A 19,009-nucleotide genomic window follows, 5' to 3' on the forward strand; every position below is an offset into this window, starting at 1 on the left:
TGGGAACTTCCATATGCTGCAGGAGTAACCCTAAAAAGAAACCCCAAAATGAAACAAAAACATTGGCAAGAAAAGGGCCTACATTTTATAAAATGCATTGTCAAGAAGGAGCCTTCTCAAGTAAGATTAAATAGCTGTATAATAATAACTGTTAGTACATAAAAACCAGTGATCATGAGAAAGATGTTATCTTATGGCTAAGCAGTGCTGCCTGGACCTGATCTTCTGGGTGAAGGAACAGCAGGACCAGAGTGTTTAATCATCAGACAAGTGTGGCCAGAGTTAGAATTTCCTCATAGCCTCTTATCATGATTTCACTGGGACCTTCTCATGGGGTGACTTGTAGGAGCTTTAGCTTCAGGGATCCTTTCTTTTGTCTTTTGTTATCCTTTAAGGATCCTTAGTCATTTTGGGTTTGGAACTTCCTGCAGGAGTAGGTTTCATTTCTTCCCTTTAAATGAAGAGGCAACCCATCTATTCAGTAGCTGGAAAAGTGAATTTCCTGTGGAATGACAGGAATTACATAGAAGCAAGCAATTTTATTTTCCTCAAATGTAGCAATAATTTTAATCTGTACATACATAAAACAAACAGTGCAATTATAAAACCTTGAAGGTGACATGCATACTTTAAGGTGCAATTGGGATGGGGGAGGATGTTAGCATCTCCAATTTTCCTTACCATTTGTTTTAAAGTTCCTTATGCCAAAGCACTGAGTCAGGAAACTTCATCTGGAATGCTGAAGTTAAAGGTGAAATTCCTGAAGTCAGCACATCTAAATATCACAAACAAAACAGAAATGACCTCCTAAAACAGTTTGGGAGGGACTAGAGTAATATGGCTGGGCTTTCAAGCTGGGAATGCATGAAATCAGGGATGCATTTTCTGAAAAACTAAAAGAGCGAATGTTTGTAACTGAGTGTCCTAGTTCTGTTTCATAGTTGCTACCCACTTGAGCCCTTCCATCAATCTTTTTATTCAATATAGTTTCTGAATAGATGCTGTTCAATGGAGTTATTTGTAACTAGGGATGGTGAGATGCAGAAAGGAGGACCTGGGAAAATGGCTTCTTCCTTGATGTCTGAGTCCATGCTCCTCTTCCATTGTTAGTTCGTATGGCCTTTTCTCTGCGATGGAAGCAGAGGTAGCTGGTGCACAATGTCAGATGTTGTCATCGTTCACAGGCCCAGGGGTGCAGTAAAGGCGAGTGATGGGGGTCTACCTTTGCTTCGTCCACAATACCTTTCTCGAGCTTTCCTGGCCTTGCAGTGGAACTTCTAGAACTAGAAAGTCAGTTCACTGGGTCCTTGACTCAGAGGCCAGCACGAGACAAGACGTGGCAGAGTGATAAGACACAAAGGGAAAATACGGTGCCAATTAGCCTCAGAGCAGGATAGAGAGATTTATATTTGCACTGATGAAAATTCGAATCCCCAAAGTCAATCTAAAGCAAAAATGAAGATTTTCTTTGAGTGCTAATTTTTCTCTGTACAAGTAGCCTGTGAACTTCTGGTGATAATTCCTTGCACTGCTCTCAGGTTAGATGATCCCGGGGACACGCTAGGGCAGAATGCTCTAGCTCATCTGGAACAGCTCTTTGTGGCAGTGGCATTTTGATTTGAAGTAAATCCATACATGGCATCACAGTTATTAAAATAATAAAATATTACTAGCCAAATGTAACTGCAGTTCAATCAATGTTATATTTCACACACAGAAATTTAGAAAAATCAAGAGTATGATAATAAAACCATAAAATTAAACAGAAGGAAATCAATTTCTACAAGAAATCAAATATATTTACAGTGAGATTTAAAGGGAAAAGTAAGCTACTTGAATCATAAATTTAATTTTATTTTAAATACCTTTAGCTACCTCAGCTGTTAATACAATAAAAGCAGAAAGAACAGGCTGCCTTTTTTTCCAGATTTAATCAGAAAATTGTATCTACAATAATTGACATAACTCGCTTCTTGTCCTTCACCCATCTCATCAAAAATTATTGCATTTTCTCCCAAACTGTATTTTTTGGATTCCTCTGCGAATATACTCATTCTGTCCTCATTCCTGGAGGCATCTTGGTTTAAATCCATCTTTTAAAAAAAGGAGAAGGGGTACATATGTGGAGGCAAAATATTCTCTTGAAGCCAACAGATATAGAGTTGCTAGAAGAAGCTGATTGTACACACAAGCTGCCTGGGGTTGGGAAGGGGAGGGCTGTTGATTTACAGACACGTGACAGCCTTTGGTGGACGGCACAGGCAAAGCCCCACCGGCCCTTCTTCCTTGGCGGGCAGGACTGAGCCAGTGGAGGCGGAGCTTCATCTTCCCCTTGGAACTTGTCCTTTTGGTGCTCCTCCAAAAGCCTTCATCCAGATAAGAAGCCAATGACTGATTACAAAAATAAGAATAATTAAATTTGGCTCAAGAGAGAGATTGTCCAACTGTTCTGCCTTGTTATTTTTTCAATATCCAAGGCCTTTACGAAGAAAGAAACAAAAACATCTCTCCATCTCCCAACAAAGTGAACTTTTCTTTTTTTTTTTTTTTTTTTTTTTTGCTCCAAATGCTACGACCTGAAGAATGGCTGCAGATTGAGATATCAAAAATCTCAGAAAAATATATAATATATTTGTATATCTCTGTATGTCTATTATTTAAATTTCACATTCCTTTAAAAGTGGTTATTCAGTCAGTAGCTGCTGAAGGAGGCTCTTCTGCTGGGCCTGGGGGGTCTGTGGTCCTGCCGTGGGTTTTTGAGTTCCCAGTGGACCAGGCTGGTTCAGGTAAGGGTCCCCGCCTACCAGATTCACTGTACACTGGACGTCAGCAAACACCTGAACCTGTTGCACCTGCTGGAACACAAATAAAAGATGTGTTTAGACAGAAGGGTCTGCCCCCCCGGCTTATGAGTGGGTACTACTTGAAGTGGAAACTCACTAGAGCATTCCTCTAGTCTGTAGTCACCACAGAGAAGAACTCTTCTGTCTTCTTGTCCTACAAAAAGAAAATCGCTGCACTCATTTTGCTCAGGGTTCTGGAAAGTTCACACTTTAAAAATAAAATCAAAATTGGAATGGTCAAGCCTCCTACAGGGTTGCCATCAATACTGAAAATGAGCATCACTGCTAATACTGTCAAGTTTGGGAAAAAGCCCAGTTTCAGTCTGGCTATCCAGTGGTGGTTTAAAAAAATATATATATATATATGTTATTTGGGAAACTAGTTATAAAGGTGTTCTATGGATGACTTTAGTAGGATTAAAAAAAAATCTCTATGATGTTAGAAAATTAAGGGCTTTATTAACCCAGTATTAGCAAAATAAAAACCACCACAACTCAGAAACAGGACATCAGTGTTACTAAAAATAATGTCCAGAAGATTTGTGTAGTATCTAAATGTACTATTACATAACTCCTTTACATGCTGCCTTTAGAATTACAGCAAAATATTAGTAGAACAATTTTATATTTAACTTAATTTTTCTTGATAGACAATCCATTTAAACACATGAGCTAAAAATAACAGTAAACTACTAGCTGAGAAGAGTGTGAATTTTCCCTTTAACTACTTCCAGTAATCATACATGTCTTCCTTTAAAAAGTCTAAGGTTACAGAGTTTTAACATTTTCTATTGGGAAAACGAAGCCAGAAGTTAGTTTTTACCAACCAGCCTTATTAAAAAGTCACCTGTAGAACTGACTGGGCCAATATCACACTTGTGAATGTTCCAGACCAAGAATGGAGATGCCATCTAAGGCATCCAAGTGCCTCTAAACTTGTGCCTGATGTTTAACAGGTTCATGAGGTATTTTAGATTAGCGATGCATTTTTCGGGCTATTCTTCACTAAATTCATGCCAATTACAGTCACTTCTTCTGAAAACTTTCCTATCCTGATTGAATGACAGTTGTTTTGCATCAACCTTCAATGGTCAAAGGTCAAACGCCTGACCATCCACTTTCTCTGTCAGTCTAGCCTCACAGACACCGACCCCTCTGCTCTCATCTCTCTTGGATAAGGCGGACAGCCTCTGAGCTGAGCTTTTTTTTAGTGTCTGATAAATTAAATCTCTACTTAGATGAGTATCGTCTCCCTCCTCACCCTCTCTCTTTCTCATCTTCCTCCCCCCCGCGGTTTCCCAAATTTTCCTTCTTGTCCCCACAGGCTCCCATTTGTTTTCTTCTTTTGGGCTCTTCCTCACGTATCTAACATACACCAGCTCTGTCTGAGAGTCGGTGTATGTCAGACAGCTCTTCTCTAGCTGCCCCTGTGCCCTCCGCCCACCTGTGTTCTCTGCATCTTCTCATTCCTACTCTTTTCCTTCTAGAGCTCCAACCCTGGCTTTCTTCTCTCTCTGTGTCAACAAGCCCCCTACCAGCCCTCTTCCTCCTTCTCGACCCTGTGTTCTTTCCCTGTTCTCTCCTCTGTCTTGCCTCTTCCTCATCCCAGCTCTGCAAATACAGCTAAGCCCCCATCCTGCTCTCCTTTCCTATACATCTGTCCTGTACATATTTCTATTTACCTCATCCCCAGCTTCTGTCTGGCAAAGAGAGAAACATTAGAGCAAATAGAGTTCATGAAGGACTAATACAGAAAGAAGATTCTGCCACTGAAATCCAATGTGAGCACAGACTATAGTGTATTCAGGCACTGACTGACTTTAAAAAAATTAACATAAAACTTCAGGTTTATATGTTTCAACATACGAAATACTGGGTAGGAGTATAAGGTGTTTGTGCCCCTTGATAGACACTTAAAAGATTCTTGATAAGGGGATGATAAAACAAACCAGAGAGAAAATTGTGCTTCTCTAAAAAGAATTTTTTTTTTTTTTTTGGAGTTCCCAGGTGGTACAGCAGGTTAAGGCATTGTCATTGCTGTGGCTCAGATTGCTGCTGTGGGACAGGTTTGATCCACGGCCTCGAGGAACTTTCATGTGCTATAGGCGTGGCCAAAACTAAAAAATAAAAAGAATGCTTAAAAAAAATGAGTCTATTTTGAACTTTTAAAAATTAAAAAGATTAAACGAAACTCCAAAAAGTACTCCTTTCAGCCTTAACTATTACTTTTTTTTTCTTTTCTTTTTTTTTTAAACTTTTTAGGGCTGCACCTACAGCATATGGAAGTTCCCAGGCTAGGGGCTGAATCAGAGCTACAGCTGCTGGCCTACACCACAGCCACAGCAACTCGGGATCCAAGTCGCATCTGTGATCTACACCACAGCTCACAGCAACGCTGGATCCTCAACCCACTGAGCAAGGACAGGGATAGAGCCCTCGGCCTCATGGTTACTAGTCGGGTTTGTTAACTACTGAGCCACGAAGGGAACTCCCTGAGCCTTAGTACTACTTTAACATAGTACCTCAGACCAGACCTCAAAGGCCTTCTGATATTGCTATTCCCTCACAGACAAGCAAAGCAAGATAACAATGAAAATTATGATTTGCCAGGTGAGAACAGTGGTGTGAGAGCTGAGTCCCAACCTCTTAAGATTTTCCAACATAATTTCTATTTCAGATCTAATACTGTCCCAGGTCTCAGGAACTTTAAAACATAGTTGTTTTATTTTGTTGAGCTGCCAAGTATATGTCTCTGTAAGTGTGAGACTTTCAAAACCTTTAGTGAATGAAGACTTCATTTTCCCCACCACACAATCCTCTCTTTATCCCCACAGGACTCAGATGCTATTTCCTGATATTCCAACTATGAATGCAGTTTCCTAGCTGGTTTTCCTCTTTCTGAGCTGGCTGCCCGGTGCTCCTCCTTCCCCTTCTTCCCCTGCAAGATGAAGCCTAAACTAGCACTTTAATCACTGTTCCCCTTCAGGGATGCTTTATCTGTAGGACGAAATCCAAATATCTTAGAATTTAGCATTCAAGGCCCCTGGAAAGTTGCCCCAATCTACTGTACCAATTTTAATTCCTATGAATTCTTTTTTTTTTTTTTTAAATCTTTTTGCCTTTTCTAGGGCCTCACTCGCAGCATATGGAGGTTCCCAGGCTAGGGGTCAAATCGGAGCTGTAGCTGCCAGCCTACACCACAGCCACAGCAATGTGGGATCCGAGAAGCGTCTGTGACCTACACCACAGCTCATGGCATCGCCGGATCCTTAACCGACTGAGCAAGGGCAGGGATCGAACCCACAACCTCATGGTTCCTAGTCAGATTCGTTAACCACTGAGCCACAACGGGAACACCAAATTCCTATGAATTCTTATTACAAACCCTTTAGTCCTGTGAGTTCAGTTTCCTAGGACTATGCTGATATGACCATTTCCCTGTCTCTGTGCCCTCGGACTTCTAATCCTCTAGACCTCTAAGCTCCCTCCCTTCCCCAGCCTCCAAAACCCACAATGCCTTTCTCCTTCGCCTGCTGGGCAACCTGTTCTTCAAACCCAGTTCAGTCCTATCTCCTATATAAATGTTCTGACCATCTCAGCAATTTGTCCCCCCCCCCTTTTAATTTCTCCTTTCTTTTATTGCTTATGGCTCTTGTTACTGGGAATAAATTTGAGTTTGCCTTCTTTGATTATGTGATAATTTACGTGCATCTGTCTGTATGTTTTATATGTTGACAAGCCCTGAATGGAGTGGCAGAGAAAACATGAACTTGGGTGTTAGAAAGACCTGGGTTTGAACCTCAGCTCCACCACTTTTGAGTTTGTGAGGTGTGCATGTAGTTAAATCTCCTCATTTTCTATTTCTTCCATCTGTGAAAAAATAGGAAAAACTAATTCCTTCATAGGGTTATAGTGAGGCTTAAATGGGACAAAACATACAATGCTCAGCACAGTGCCTGGCAAATCATAAACACTCCACAAACAAAACTTCCTTTCCTTACTTCTTCCCACAGCTCACTCAGAGGGCAAACATGACCCATGCCTCTCTGTATCTCCACTTTTCCATAAGGCCTGTATTTAAAAAATAAATAAATAAATGTATTGAGACTAAAGACTAAAACAAAGTTAATTAAGTGAATTAAAACCTCCAAAATTTCTTAATTTATGTTAACACAGGAAAGTGGCCACCCTTGCTATTTGTATTGTTTGGAAACAAACATCTAAAAGGAGGCAGAGTATACAGCAGGCATTCTGTTTTGTCTGAATTTACTGAGCTCTTCTGAGGTATTCTGATTACACACAAGTTTTAGTACTGTGTTTATTTACAAATAGCAATTAGTGATCACCATTTTTGATCCTTCATCCTGTCGAAACATTAAATTAAACTTTCTGACAGCTCATCTCACTCAACCTTCTCAACAGTCCTAGAAGCAGGTACCTTAGTTCTGTTGGTTACACGGCAGCTCAGGAAAAGTTCACTAACATGCCCAGGATGACAGAGCCAAGAGCAGAGCCAGGATTCGCACCCAGGTCTGACTCTCAACATCAGGCTCTTAACCACAATGCTACAGTTTCCTGTGTCTCTAGAGTAAAGGTGACATATCTGCGCTTAAGTTTTCCTACTGACCTGGGTTCCATCTGCTTCTGTTTTGAGAAGGTCAGTAGATGAGAGCTGGTTGCAGTAGAGGCCTGTGTGTCTCAGGGCTGGATCATTTATCTATTAAAGATAAGTACAAGACCAAATTACAAGCTAGCTGTTTAAGGTGAAGACCAACTTCCTCAATGAAAAACAATCTCACTGACAGAAGAGTAATAGGAAGAGAGCAGAAATAACAAGCCTAGCAATTTTCTGTGCTAAGTCAGGACAGTGGTTCCCTTTGTAGGAGTGCGGGGTAACAGGAAAGGGAGTGTGGGGGAACCTCTGGGGCACTGCTGGTAATGCTGTTTCTCGGTCTAGGTGACAGTGATAAAGGAGTGTTTAGTTTGTGAAAATTCATCTGGTTGTATGCTATTCTGCTTATTCTTATAGATGATACTTCAGTATAAAGTTAATTCAAGTTCAGCAAAAGACGTCCACTTCCAGTCAAGATTTAGTAACGAGGATCAGATTTATACTCTGCCTAAATTAACTAAAAAATTGGACAAAATGTATGAAATGAAGGCATTCAAGACACTGGACAAAAGCAATGAAAGAAACTTGTCCCTAAGGGTTGGGAAACAATTGAGGTGAGCCCTACCACTTCCCCAGCCTAGTGCCTAGAGAGAACCTTCTGCAGCAGGAGGACAGGAAATAGAACAGAGCCTTGCAGGCTGTCTGGGTTGAGAAGATACAGTTACAATTCATCAGGTAGAATATCAGAAGAGAGAGAACTGCAGAGAGAAAATGCTGAAGATCTGCAGAGTCCCCTCAAGTCTGCAGCTCAGTGCTGACCAGCTACCCAATATCTGTTAGGTTTGGAAACTACCCAAGGCAGAGATTCCCCTGAAAGGATTTAAGGGAGTAAGTTCCAAAGATCACACAGATCTGGGACTCAGCCTTGATCACACCGACCAGAGCGGAAAACATCACAATTCATGCAGTATCAGGTAGCATGCTAGAATGGCTTGCTTTAGTAGTAGGGTAAATTAGCCCTGTACTAAATACTGCTCTGGTTCCACTAAACAAAAAAGCAAGACTTGAAAAATCAAACTGTTTATTTTCAAGTTTGATTGAAATAAATAGAACAAATCTCAGTGATATTTATAGGAACATAAACAAGGTAAAATTCACATGTCTGGCATCCAATGAAAAATTATCAGGTATGCAAAGTAGTAGAAAACCACGATCCATAATGGAAAGAAAAATAAATCAATTGAAACCAACCCCCAAAGGATGCTGATGATAGAAATGACAAGCAAGACTATTAAGACAATTATTATATTTTGGGGGGGTGCTGCGCCCACAGCCTACAAAAAGTTCCCAGCCCAGAGATCAAACCTGTGTCACAGCAGTGACCTGAGCCACAGCAGTGACAATACCAGGTTCTTTACATGCTGCACCACCAGGGAACTTCTTAAGACAATTACAATAACCATATTTCGTATGTTCAAGAAGATAGAGGAAATACTGAACATGTTAGAGATATGGGAGATATAAAAAGGGTCTACCATGAACTTCTAGAGATGAAAATAGCAATGTCTGAGATGAAAAATACACTAGATAAAATTAACGTATCAGACATCTCATAAGAAAAGATTAGTGGATCTGAAGCTATAGCAATGGAAACTATCCAAAATGAAACATACAGAGAAATAAAATGACAAACCTCACACCCCCTAAAAAAACCTCCAAACCCAGGGGATCAGTGAGCTGTGGGATGATTTTGAGTGGCCCACAATATGTGTAACTGGAGTCTCTAAAGGAGAAGGGGTAGGGAGGTAACAGAAAAAATATCTGAAGAAAAAAATGGCCAATACTTTTCCATATTTGATGAAAATTGTACACCTAGGAATCAAGAAGCTCACTGAACCCTAAGCACAAGAACCACAAAGAAAAGCACACTAAGGCATATTATAATCAAATTGCCTAAAACCAGTGATAAAGAACAGCCATGTACAGAGAAACAAAGACAAATTACAGCAGATATCTCAACAGAAATACTGCAGTGGGCCCACATCTTTAAAGTATTGAAAGCTAAAACTACCAACCTAGAATTCAAGGAATTCTAGGGAAAAGAACTTTCAAAGATAAAGGTGAAACAAAAACTTTTCAGATATATGGAAGCTAAAAGAATTCATCACTAGCAGACCTGTGCTGTAAAAAATGTTAAATGAAGACTTCCAGGAAGAAGGAAAATGATAATAGATGGAAATCTGGATCTATAGCAAGGCATGGAGAACACTGGAAATAACTATGTTGGGAAATATAAAAAACTAAGAATTACATATAGCTAATAAGCCAACAAAGGAGATAAAATGAATTAAAATATTCAATTAAACTAAAAAAGCCAAGATGGACAAAGAGAAAAAAATGAGAGATTTAAAATTTCAATATTGATATCATTAATTGCATTAAATGTAAATTGGCTAGCCACTCCAATTAAAAGGCAGAGATTGTCAAACTGAATAAAAAAGCAATGCTCAGTTATCTAAGAAATACATTTAAATGTAATATCCTTTTACCTAATTCATTATATTTTTATTATTGTGTCTTAATATACTAGAGATAGTGAATAATTCTAATAACTGAAAAGCAATAAGATAACAAGGATAAAAAACAATCCTTCGTTTTGCTGTAAAATATGGATCACTAAGCTGTTGCTTTTTTCCCTGCTGACTTCCTTAGGCTTCCCATATAATATCTAGGGAATGGGGAGTAAAAAAAATCCTATCAAAAAGGAATTGTACAGAAAAGACAATCAGTGTCTACATGTTTTTAAGACTTGCTGTACATTATAGCTATGACCATAGCCTAGGCATCATAGTCTACTTTGTGGTTGCTGACAGGATAATAACCACAAGGATTACCTCAAAGACCTTAAAAATCACTTTGAATTTAGTCATTCTTTCCTTAAACATCTTTCAGAGATTCTAAGATAAACTAAAGATTTAGATGGCCTCTTAAAAAGCTTACCACAGGAGTTCCCGTTGTGGCTCAGTGGTAATGAACCCGATTAGTAGGCAAGAGGATGTGGGTTCAATCCCTGGCTCAGTAGGTTAAGGATCCGGCCTTGCTGTGAGCCATGGTGTAGGTCGCAGATGAGGCTCAGACCTGGGGTTGCTGTGGCTGGGGTGTAGGCCGGCAGCTGCAGCTCCGATTCAACCCCTAGCCTGGGAACTTTCATGTGCTATAGGTGCAGCCCTAAAAAGGCAAAAAAACAAAACAAAACAAAAAACTTACCACATAAATTCTGCTCTAAATATAATATAAACATCTTCTTAACATTCATTAGGCTTCTTCAGCATGTATTCCTGCCTAGGGCATACTATGATAACCAGTCTTGAATGTTCTTTTCTATTTCTTTCTTTAGACAAATTTTCCATGAAGACTTTCCTAATCAGACTGCTTTTCCTTTAAGCTGTCAGTGGTTAACTGTATATACGCTTAATCTGACAGAAATATATGCAGGGTCCCATGGGAGTTCATTTCTTACATAGCTGTTTTGTCCTATTATTCAATTAATCCTTTGTTCATGTTGTGTTTCCTCAACTTGTTAATATTATCTCCTACAGAGCTATCTTTGTGCATAGGAAGGACTGAGTTTGTTGAAAGGGAGAAATGAAGAAAATGTGTTCAGAACATAAAGGCTAAGTATGAAGTCAATGTTCTATGTGTATCATTTTGTAACAAATATAAAACTAAAATTTCACGAGACTAAAATCTTAGAAGGTCTGCCAAAGTTTCTTTTATATATCTTAATAAATAGTAATTATCAAAAGATAGTGGGAAAGAAAAACTGGTTATTTTTGACAAGTAATTGTGAACATACCTGATTTTCCTTGGAGTAATGATTTGCAGTGTGTCGTGGTGTGTGTGTTTGTGTGCATGTATGCAGCAAGTGTGCCAGCTGTGCCACTTACCTGCTCAGGGCACACAGTGTTCATTCCTGGCATCTGCAAAGAGCTCATCTGCATCTGGCCCATCATTGGGTTCATGTTCTGAACATTTGTATTTCCACCTGCCATGGACACGGTGATGCTCATATTGTTGTACACTCCTGGCTGTGCAGGCGTGGGCTGGTTCTGGACAGCTTGACTGAACACACTGTTAACTCAAAAACAATCCCAATTACATCCACTGCTCATGAACACAGGGATAATGTGACTGGACTCTTTGTCTAAATTATTAGATAGAATTCTAAAGAAGGGGGTTCCATTATAGTGCAGCAGAAATGAATCTGACTAGTATCTATGAGGATGGGGGTTTGATTCCTGGCCTTGCTCAGTGGGTTGGGGATCCAGTGTGGCCATAAGCTGTGGTATAGGTCACAGACGTGGCTTGGATCCTATGTTGCTGTGGTTGTGGTTGTAGTCGGCAGCTGTAGCTCTGATTTGACCCCTAGCCTGGGAACTTCCATATGCTGTGGGTGTGGCCCTAAAAAGCAAAAAAAAAAAAAAAAAAAAAAGAAAAGAAAAGAAAAGAATTTCAAAGAAAATACTTTATATTCTTAAGTTACAATATACAAGAACTAAGTATCATTCTGATGCACTTTGAACTCTGCCCAGGGAGGTTAATAACTAAAAAGACCTCATTTTAAGTTATAATTATGTGGCCTGCATCAGGGTTGTTAAGTGTCAATTATCTGAATAACTAAGGAAGTTTCCCACATAGGTAAATCTTTCAGATAACTTAAGTTTACACATTTAATCATCAAAATCACTCTAAAATTTATTACACTATTTTATCTTCTTAAACAGAGAATATCCTGTTTAAGCAAAGTACCTGTTATATGTATTATTCTTCAATACATATCCACTGAATAAATTTACAAAGGAATGAATGAGTCAAAGGTAGCATTCTTATATTGTGAATGACTGTGTACCGTCTTGGACTTCACACTTCAGGGGGATGACGGTACCTTGTTCTCTTTATTCCGTGTCTCTAGCAGTAAGTGACATGTAGCGGGCACTCAGTAAATATCTGATGAATGAATGAATTATGGATATGGGTTGTTACTCAGTGCTGTCAACTGATGAGATTCAGACTGGTTTTTATTGATAGATTTCACTGTATCTATACCAATGGTTTTTGAAGTGTAGTCTAGGGACCATCTGCAAGAGAATTCCCTGGTAGTCACTGAAAATTGAGACTCCCAGGCCTTATCCTAATCATAGTGAATCGTATTTTTGGGGAGGAGGGTATGGAAAGCTGCATTTCTAACTATGTATGCACATTAAAATTTGAGAGCCTTTCAATGTCCTATCACTAGCTGTCACTTCTCAAGGGTTCTGCTTCTGGCCACTTTGAATATGCTCTAAACTAAGAAAAGTATCTAACCAGATTTTTTTTTAATTTGGAAAATGTAAGGTTCTTAAAGAATCCAAAGGTCTTCTTCTCAGGTCTGAAGAGAGCTTCATGTCTCTTTTAGGAAGCAAACTGCAAGGGCCATTATGGTTTTCAGAGGGCTTGTTTTATATACTTCCTTTTTCACCAAGTTCTAGACTGTCGTTATACCAAGGATCTCATTTGTTAAACCAGTTTCTATTAGTAGGTAGAACAGTATGGAATAAACTCCATGTAAATACAATCTGAAAATTTCTATCGGAAACCCCCAAATTCTAAGTGATACAGATATACTCATCTAAAGGAAAATAAAATGAATTGTGTCTTTTGTAAGTTCTACAAAGCAACAAATACTTCATGATTAGCTATCAATTTTTTAACAATAAGCTGCTCGTAAAATTCCACCTATGTTAATTCTGAAAAATTTGATTTCAAAAATTACTTACCCCACCAATAGTTTATCTGCCCTTTGCTAGCTCCTGGGAGGTAAGCAGGATATACTGACATTTATAGCTTCTGGTAGATTAAGGTAATCATACTGAAATGAACAGGCTGAGAAACAGCCTATTCATCATGTCTGAAGAAAAGCAGTGAATTTTCCCCAAGTAATTATAAAACACAAATGCTCAAAGAAAATTATATGGCTAGCAAATGGTCAATAATGCATCTGTGGACCATTAATGTCTGCACAGTGTGAATGCTTGTCAGACAGTGTCCCCAAAACTAAAGGTGAGAAAAAAGACTATTAGTCTATTGCACATTTTCTAATGAGAACATTTCTGCCTTAGACAGTGCTCATTTGTCAACTGATACATAAATCACCACAGTGGAGGCGCAGGGCTATGTAAGTTAATGCATGTAGAAGCTTCAAGGACTGCAATGATGTCATACTTAGCGAAAAAAGTTTAAGATTTAATTTCTTTTAAATTTATATTTGGGACTGTATATTAGCTTAAGTTCTTTCAAACTGCTCCTGCCAACAGTTCCATTTTAGGTCTTTCCGTGTGGAAGACCAAGCCCTTCTGCAGCATTAGTCATTGTTCCAGGTCCTGGAGCGGACCGTGGGGATCACTGGCACCTCCGGCCCAATCCGTGAAGGACCCCTTCCTCACTCTGCTTTCCGGACTGGCCTCACAGCGGTTATCACAGTTCCCTTAAGCTAGCACTAGGTATTCGGTAGCCCTTAAATCAAGGAGTGGGGGAAAGAGTCAAATAAGAAACAAAGGATTAAACAACAGGCCTTCGCCTTTAAAATGCTAATAAGCCCTGGGATTCTCCTTTGTGACTCATAGGAACACTGCCCAGTTCCAGGACAAATAGGCGTGGTTAACCCTTTGTTTCTCTTGCCACTAGAGAGATAATGAAAAAAAAAAAAATCACCTATTATATCATTCTGCTTAATGAGTCTTTGTTTCATGTTTTACTTCTCTCCTATTCTTGTCACCACCTACTCTCTTGGTAACTTGATAGCAGGGACTGTTTTTCCCAGTTCCTTGTGGTATCTTGCACTGTGCAAAAGAGAGTGAGTGGTCACCAACCATATGCTGCCTGTGTTGACTACTAAGCTTTTATACATGAACTAGATAAGCAAGTGTGAATGTTTGAAGAGTTGGTGACAGCTGTGGGAAAGTCAAAGTTTACAGAAATTGCTAAAGTACAACAAAAACTCAAGTCCACATTTGAATTTGAATCCAAAAAATGACCTAGGTAGGAATAAAGGGAATCTCTGCATTCATTTGGTCAACGGAGGTATATGAGGTGCATACCTATTCTAAAGGACGGACAGACAGAAGTAAAGAAAGTAAAGAAAATCAGTCTTCGCTCTTCTGATGCTTGTATTTTAGTTGGAGGAGACAGACCATAAAAGACTAACATACAATGTATCAGATGTTAAGCATGATAAAGAGAAATAAAGATGGGAAAGGAGGAACCAAGGGGTGGGAAATGGTGTTTAGAAATGTTGGTCAGGAGCTCCTGTCGTGGCTCAGTGGTTAACGAATCCAACTAGGAACCATGAGGTTGCGGGTTCGGTCCCTGGCCTTGCTCAGTGGGTTAAGGATCCGGTGTTGCCGTGAGCTGTGGTGTAGGTCATAGATGCGGCTCGGATCCTGCGTTGCTGTGACTCTGGCGTAGGTTGGTGGCTACAGCTCCGATTCGACCCCAAGGCCTGGGAACCTCCATATGCTGCGGGAGCGGCCCAAGAAATGGCAAAAAGACCAAAAAAAAAAAAAGTTGGTTAGGGAAGTTTAATATGGTGGCATTCAATATTTACATCTAATAAGGTATAAGGAGAGGCTTGAAGTATGAGAGAGAAAATCTTGTGGCTGCTGAGAGAACATTCCAGTAGAGGGATTTAAAAATGCAAAAGCCCTGAGTTTGCAATGTACTTGGCACATCCAAGGAACAGAAGAATAAACAGAAGCCAGTGCATCAGAGTAAGTGATGAGAATAGCAGATGAGGTCAGAGAGGTATCCAGGAGCAAGATTATGTAGGGTGGCAAAGGCCTTATATTGCATTTTGAATAAGTTGGAGAGTTTTGAGGAAAGGGCTGATATCCTGCCTCATGGGTTTTTTTTTTTTTTTTTCCCCTTGGCCACGCCCATGGCATGCAGAAGTTCCTGGGCCAAGGATTCAACCCACACCACAGCAGTGACAATGCCAGATCCTTAATCTGCTGAGCCATCAGGGATCTCCTTGCCTCATGTTTTAAAAGCATCACTCTAGCGACCAAATGGAGAAGAAACTACAGTAGAGCAAGGGTGGAATCAGGGAGACAGAAGGCCACTGCAGTGGTCCTGGGAAAGGATGATGCTGGCTTGCACTCAAGCATACAAGAGGGACAGGTAAGGAGTTCTCGAGAGCTGCTAAAAAGCTGATGTGATTTGCTGACAGATGTCTGACGTGGGATGTGGGAGAAAGAGAAAAGATTTTCTTTGAGTAACTGGGAAGAATGGAGTCGTTCACTGAAATGAAGAAAAGCAGAGGAGGAGCAGGTTTTGGGGAAGAATATAATTTTAGTTTTTGTCATGTTACGTTTGAGATGCCTATGAGACTTCTAAGTGGAGACGTTGATTAGGCAGTTGTCTGTACAGTCTGGTGTTCGGGGGAGAAGTCTGGGCTGCAGACTTAAATTTGGGAGTCATAAGCATAGAGACGGGAATTTTATCAGTGAGAGTGGATAATACAACCAAGGGAGCAAGTAGATATGGGGAAGAGGTCTTGGAATGAGCTCTAAGGCCCTCAAATGGAAATCAGGGAGATGAGGAAGAGCCAGCAGAGGAGACAGAGAGATAGAAAGAGAGTCATCTTTCTCAAGAGAGAAAGTTGTTCCAGAAACCAAAGAAGGGGCTTCAAGAAAGAATAAGTGCTCAGATATGTGCTATCAATGATCATGGCATTTGGCACTGTAGAGGATATTAAGGACCTTGACAAGAACAGTTTTGGTGGAATGGTTGGAATGAAAGCCTGACAGGTTCAAAAAGGAATGGAAGGCGAGGAAGTGATAGAGCATTGTCCTTTATGGAATTTAACTGTGAAGTGGGGCAGATGTGTTAGCAGGACTGTGTTTTTATCTCAAGGCACATTTAAGTGCTCAGGTGCAAGCATGGAGCAAGAGCTTAGGTAGATTTCATTAGGGAGCATTTGGCTGGGCACAAATGCAACAGCGGGAGAGCTAGGCAAAGGAGTTAAGAGTGCCTGTAAGGGAGTAATTATAACAGTGGACCGTGGAATCTGAAGTGAGTTCAGGAAGCTGGGATTAGAACATGGCAGGAGATAAGTTCTTGAGCATTGCACAGTGTTCCGTCTCTACCGAGGGTATTCCACTCCCCACCGAGAGCTACGAGTTCTCCGACAGAAGAGTTCCTCTCTTACCTTTCAATGAACTTTAAGAGACTACGGTCTTAAGTTTTCAACTTTAACTACCTTACTTATTATGTTGTCAGATTAAATGGCTTCCCTGTCATTAGAACCAAGACACAACCAAATTAAAACCCTCATAAAACTCAAGCGATGTGTGAAAAGTTCAGCAGCTGGGATTTGGGGTGGGGAAATGACTTTTATAAGGTAATTTTAAGCAAAAATGGGCAAAATGAGGCCACTGAAAATCTAGAGATTCACAAAGCAGGGTAAGGCAGAATGACCTGAGAAGACATAAAATCTTTGTTGTTGCTATGAAATCCTTCAAAAATACTGAGAGTGAAACCTGTGTGCCCACTACGCAGCTTCACAGAATTTTATCATTTTGCCCTTCTTGCTTAGATTTTTAAGATTTTAAAATGTTTTTACAAAGAATGATTAAAAAAATCATTTTTTAAAAAAGGACCCATTCCTACATCTGTCCCAAGGGAGTTCTGGTACACATAGGAGTCCCTCACATTCTTCAGGTGTGCTAGAAGTGGGATGAAAAGGTTGAGGGTCACTGCAATACTTTTCTGTACTATAAACACACAAATCTGACTTGAATCTGCAAGGACTTAAAAATCACTATTTGCTGATAACAAAATTCAGTTCCTTGAATTTGCAAGTGAATAATAGCTAATAATCTTCTCTTTAGTTGGGAAGGCTTGTCTGTTCTTATGTGCTGCAGAGGATCAGGGATGCGCATGTATAAAAACTGCCCCTTACTTGTTGTTTCCCATTGCTCCTTGCTGCCAGGCCTTCATGTCTGGTGACTGGTAGCCAGAAGCAGGCGGAGTCTGCTGGAGCAGAGAGCTCTGAGGCGGAGGGATTGGCATCGGCACCATGGAGCTCCCAGGGCTAAGAGATGGAGCAAAGTTGGCCTCACCTTGGGGAACCATTCCTACAAATTGACAACAAAGTAATTTATGTGAATACACTATACATTTGTTAAGCCCATAAAAGGGAAAAAAAAACCCAGAAGGATCTGTAATAACATAGCTGAGAAACAGCCTATTCAACAAAGTAAGAAAATATTTCAGTCTCTTAAAAATAAAACAGAAACTTCGGTATAATCAGAGAGATAAATAAACATACAAAATAAATATGGGAGAATGTTTCCATTCACTAAGATGTTGATTTGGGTACCATGATTATGTATGATTTTCTTCTCTGTTCTTTTCTGTTTACATGAATTTTTAGGTGTAAAAAACAAATATGAGCCCATGTGACAGATTACTTGTATAATAAACGTGTTGAAAAGGACAGGAGAATATAGACATTCACTAAATTTGTGATAAACATTCCATGACATATGTAAGTCAAATCATTATGCTGTGCACTTTAAGCTCATACAGTGCTATATGTCATTTATATCTCAATAAAACTGGAGGAAAAATGACTAAGTTATGGGGATGTACTGTACAGCTTAGTGACTATAGTTAATAACATGGTATTGCATATTTGAAAGAGGCTAGGAGAGTGGATCTTGAAAGTTCTCATCATGAAGAAAAAAGTATAGTGATGGATGTTAATTGAACTCTCTGTGGTGATCATTTTGCAATATCTACAAATATCAAATCATTATGTTATACACCCGAGGTTAATATTATGTCAGTTATACATCAATAAAAACATTTTTTTAAAAACTGAAAAAAATAAGTTGAAAAGGGAAAAAACTAAGAAAACCATGTGTAAAAGGAAAAGTGAAAACATTTTGTTGGCCACTCCTCAGTTGTTTAATTTAGGGGCTTTTCTTCCCTTCCCTGTCTTTTTTTTTTTTTTTTTAAACGGCTGCACCCATGGAATATGGAAGTTCCCAGGCCAGGAAGTGAACCTGAGCCACAGCTGCCACTGACCCTGCAACTGCAGCAACACCAGATCCTTTAAGCCATCATGCCAGGCCAGGGATCCAACCCTTGCCTCCACAGCAACCTGAGCTGCTGCAGTCAGATTCTTAACCCACTGTGCCACAGAGGGAACTCCCCGGTCTTTTTTCTTTTTTAACGTGTTACTGAGATGTAACCTATATAGCATCAAATTCACCCACTGAAGTGCCCAAATCAATGATTTTAGTTAGTTTATAGAGGTGTGTATCCAATACCACAATCCAGTTTAGACATTTTCATCATATCCCAAATCCCCTTGTGCTGGTTTGCAGTCAATTTCTATTCCCACCTCTAGCCTTGGGCAACCATGATCTGCTTTCTGTCTCTACAGATTTGCCGTTTATTGGAAACCTCACATAAATGTAATCATGTGAGGTCTTTTGTATCTGATCTTCCA

At 39.8% G+C, this 19,009-nt stretch overlaps 1 protein-coding gene across 8 annotated transcripts in view; it reads right to left on the reverse strand.

Moving 5' to 3' along the window:
• Nucleotides 1-519: 519 nt before the first annotated feature.
• Nucleotides 520-19,009, reverse strand: part of NCOA1 (nuclear receptor coactivator 1) — a 246,493-nt gene continuing 228,003 nt past the window's right edge. For 5 of the 8 annotated variants that reach the window (XM_047782522.1, XM_047782521.1, XM_047782525.1 and 2 more), the window contains 4 exons: nt 17,453-17,627; nt 11,403-11,586; nt 7,471-7,560; nt 520-2,855 (listed from right to left, as the gene is read on the reverse strand). In XM_047782522.1, the coding sequence (XP_047638478.1) occupies nt 2,685-2,855; nt 7,471-7,560; nt 11,403-11,586; nt 17,453-17,627 (620 nt within the window). In that variant the 3' untranslated portion in view covers nt 520-2,684. Of the gene's footprint in view, nt 2,856-2,940; nt 2,998-7,470; nt 7,561-11,402; nt 11,587-17,452; nt 17,628-19,009 lie in introns of all 8 variants that reach the window. The other 3 variants (XM_047782530.1, XM_047782527.1, XM_047782524.1) reach the window with 3 other exon arrangements.

The sequence above is a fragment of the Phacochoerus africanus genome, chromosome 5, assembly GCF_016906955.1.
Source record: "Phacochoerus africanus isolate WHEZ1 chromosome 5, ROS_Pafr_v1, whole genome shotgun sequence".
NCBI lineage: Eukaryota > Metazoa > Chordata > Mammalia > Artiodactyla > Suidae > Phacochoerus > Phacochoerus africanus.